At 62.5% G+C, this 3,041-nt stretch overlaps 1 protein-coding gene across 1 annotated transcript; it reads right to left on the bottom strand.

Moving 5' to 3' along the window:
• Positions 1-6: 6 nt before the first annotated feature.
• On the bottom strand, positions 7-3,013 carry LOC117798502 (cadherin EGF LAG seven-pass G-type receptor 1-like). The gene is made up of 4 exons (XM_034650944.1): positions 2,303-3,013; positions 1,724-1,898; positions 1,022-1,134; positions 7-642 (listed from the first exon to the last, which is right to left on the bottom strand). Exons 2-4 carry the CDS (start codon positions 1,854-1,856, stop codon positions 559-561), a joined length of 330 nt encoding a protein of 109 aa, XP_034506835.1. The 5' UTR covers positions 1,857-1,898; positions 2,303-3,013; the 3' UTR covers positions 7-558.
• Positions 3,014-3,041: the final 28 nt, after the last annotated feature.

Raw genomic sequence — 3,041 nt, 5'->3', positions numbered from 1 at the left:
CTGCAGGTCCAGCCATTACTTATCCCCCTCCCTTTCTTCCCAAAGCTTTTTTAAAGCACCTAGATAACTCTCCACTCCTGCAGCCACACCACCGCCATCACCACCAACCCAGAAAGTTCCAGCGCCCCCGCCCCGACACCCTGCCTACTCCACCCTGCGGCACCCAGGCACCTCAGCACCACCCACAGCTGGCTGTCATCGTCCCCTCCTCCTCTATACCCGTCGTTAGCAGGACCTAGGCGAGGACAAGCCTGCCCCCCTCAGCGACTCCACCACCCAAAGCCACAGACCCTACACCTGCCGTTTTGGGGATCCCCACATCCCTCTCCCAGGCCACCCTGTGCTCAGCCCCTCCCTCTCCTCCACAACGTGCCTTGCTGCTCCTGGCCTCTCCCCACTGCGGCCTCCTGATGCGTCCACATGGCTGTCATCAGCCCAGTGGCAGAGGCGGGGGATGGCCAAGGGCCTGGCCATGGGGGGACAGGTGCTTTCAGGTGGCTCTGCCGGCGTGCAGACCCACCCTGGGGGTCCCACCCCCCCGTCAGCGCTGGCACTGACTTACACGACTCCTTTTCTTTCATAATAATGGTGCTTTCTTTGGCAGGAGACCTTTGCAGACAGGACAAAAATGACTGTGTTGACCTGAAAAACATTTTTTAAAAAACCCCAGTCAGGCGGCCGGCTCATCGGTATCGCCACAACAGATGTGAAGACCAAACGCTTCTGACGGTCTTCGCCCGCGTCTCGAGGTGTGGCTGGAACGAGAAGGCCTCACACACCCTGCCTGCCCGCAGGGACCCTCCCGGCGTTCTGAGCTGCCTCACAGCGGACGAGGACGCAGCCGTGGAACGAGTCTGCAGGTCTATGCGCGAGGCCTCAGCAGCATGAGATCGGCCCTTCCTGCCCAGCAGACCACTCTGAGGAGCCAGGGACCCCGCCAGCCCCCAAAACCCTTCCGGCCCACACACCCAGCTTCCCACATGCCCGAGAATCGTGGGCTCTGCAAAAGTCCTGGACTCACAATGATAACCGTTCCAATGGGCCCGGCGAAGCTCCAGATCAGGGTGTCTCGAAGGGACAGCCAGCAGAAGTCCGGGTTTCCGTAGCCCTGGGGGTCCAGGCCCACCGCGAGTCCTGGACGACAGCGAGGAAAGTGAGGGCCGCACCCCGGGAGAGGCCCCTCCGGAGGGGCAGCCTGGGCCGTGTGTGGCCACACGTGGCATTCCCAGCCCTGTGCACATCCACGCTCCCCGTACAGACCACATGTGCCACGCACACACACCACGCCCGTCACATACAAACCACACATACCACACACAGAACACGCACACACACGCCGCACTGTATACAGACCCTCCCCACGTACGAACACACACCACAGACGACACACAAGCACGCACCCACACTGGGCATACGCGGAGCTGTTGTCCGTTAGGTGCCACAGACAGAGCCCTGAGCACACCCAGCTCGCAAGGAGCCCACCGCACCTTATAGGAGACGCGTCCCCAGCGGGCACTGAATGATCACACGCGTGTGCACAGACCCAGAGCGGGACAGGGCCTCCTCTGCTGGGGCCCGTCATGCCGGGTACCGAAGACGGCGGGCCCAGGGGCGCAGGCTCACCCGACGTGGGCTCCCGGGTCGGCAATGTCCCGTGGACTCCCCAGGCGGCGCTCGGCTCCCGGCCCCGCCACCCACGCAGGGCTGCCCCTCGAGTCCTCACCTGTGATGATGGCCGGGACGCCCCAGCCCACGACATAGTAGAAACTCATGGGCCCGGCGTCAATGTTGCGCACCTCGGTCAGCATGCGGTGGACGTGCAGGCTCTCCACAAAGGTCCAGGCGAACGTGCTCATATAGACGTAATGCAGCAGGATGGCGATCACCGTGCACAGGAACTGTGGGCACAGGGGGACAGGAGCTCGGCTCAGCGCCAGCCCCGCCGCAGCCCACGCCCGCCGCGCCGGAGGCCGAGGGCCTGGCGCAGGGTGGGGAGGGGAGGGACCAAATCAGACCACTTTGCAAACGGGAAGTTCTGTAGGTCTGAGAAAGGAAAAGGAGTTAGTTGGTTTTTTCTGTGGGATTCACCCAGGAATGGCTGGGCACTGAATCACAGCATCTCAGGCTCCCGGTGTGGAACAGAGGACGGGGAGTGAGGCCCCGGGGGCCTCGGGGACCCCATCCCCAACCCAGATCCGTGCCCGAGTGAGCGTAGCCACAGGGCAAGGGGTAGACGGAGCCTCTAGCGTTTTCATTAGAAGCTGGAAATTTGTATTTTCACGTCATGGTTCCAAATTCTTACCTGTAGGCATTTAAAGTTAAAAGAAACAGTAAGCAGGCAGCCTGCTCAGGCTGTGGGCCCCAGACTGTGGTGCTGGCCTCCACCCGCCACCCGGGACCCCTGCGTGGGTGTCTGCAGGGTCCAGCAGGTACGGCCAGAGGGAGGGGGAGGCCTCGTGCTTTGTGACTTCACCATCAAGTAAGTTCCTCCTGCCTGCACCAAGCTAACAGAGCCTCATCGTTCCCACCAAAAACAGAACACGGAGGACAGTATTTGCTCTGTTCTTGTCCTCAGCTGGGCAGGGCTGCACCTCCAGCCGGCGGCCAAGTGCCAAGAAGAGAAAAGCAACTTCCACAGGCAGCACAGGGCCAGCATCCCACCCTCTCCAGGCCTTGGTGAGCCAGCCCCGTGTTCCTGAGAACAGGAAGAAGGCAGTGTCAGGGAGCTGCTGGGGACACGGTGTGGTCACAGGGAGCCCAGCCTCTGCGGCCATCAGTGCAAACCCAGTGTGAGGTGCTCTAGGGCAGACCTCAAAGAGCTCTGTGCCTTGGCCCAGGGCAGCCTCACGTGGGGCCTACTGGGAGGGGCTGCCCAGCTGGGAGATGTGAGCAGGCGCCCCAGCAAGGTCCTTAAAAAGCTGGGCAGGCGCTGAGGAGAGGGGAGGGAAGAGAAAGCCTCAGGCTCCGCCCCCCTCCCCCCCCCGTCACACCGCACTCTTGGCCACACCCACATCCAGGCCCCATCCCTCCTGGCCACACCC

The sequence above is a fragment of the Ailuropoda melanoleuca genome, unplaced genomic scaffold, assembly GCF_002007445.2.
Source record: "Ailuropoda melanoleuca isolate Jingjing unplaced genomic scaffold, ASM200744v2 unplaced-scaffold32060, whole genome shotgun sequence".
Taxonomy (NCBI): domain Eukaryota; kingdom Metazoa; phylum Chordata; class Mammalia; order Carnivora; family Ursidae; genus Ailuropoda; species Ailuropoda melanoleuca.
The sequence above is the reverse complement of the archived record's forward strand: the minus strand, read 5'-3'. Positions and strand labels throughout refer to the sequence as shown.

Excerpts from the sequence above, each read along its gene's own strand:
- LOC117798502 (XM_034650944.1), bottom strand. The coding sequence starts at position 1,856 with ATGAGCACGTTCGCCTGGACCTTTGTGGAGAGCCTGCACGTCCACCGC. Across the intron at positions 1,135-1,723 it reads CGTCCCGGCCATCATCACAG|GACTCGCGGTGGGCCTGGAC; the intron begins GTGAGGACTCGA and ends GCTGTCGTCCAG. Across the intron at positions 643-1,021 it reads CCATTGGAACGGTTATCATT|GTCAACACAGTCATTTTTGT; the intron begins GTGAGTCCAGGA and ends AATGTTTTTCAG.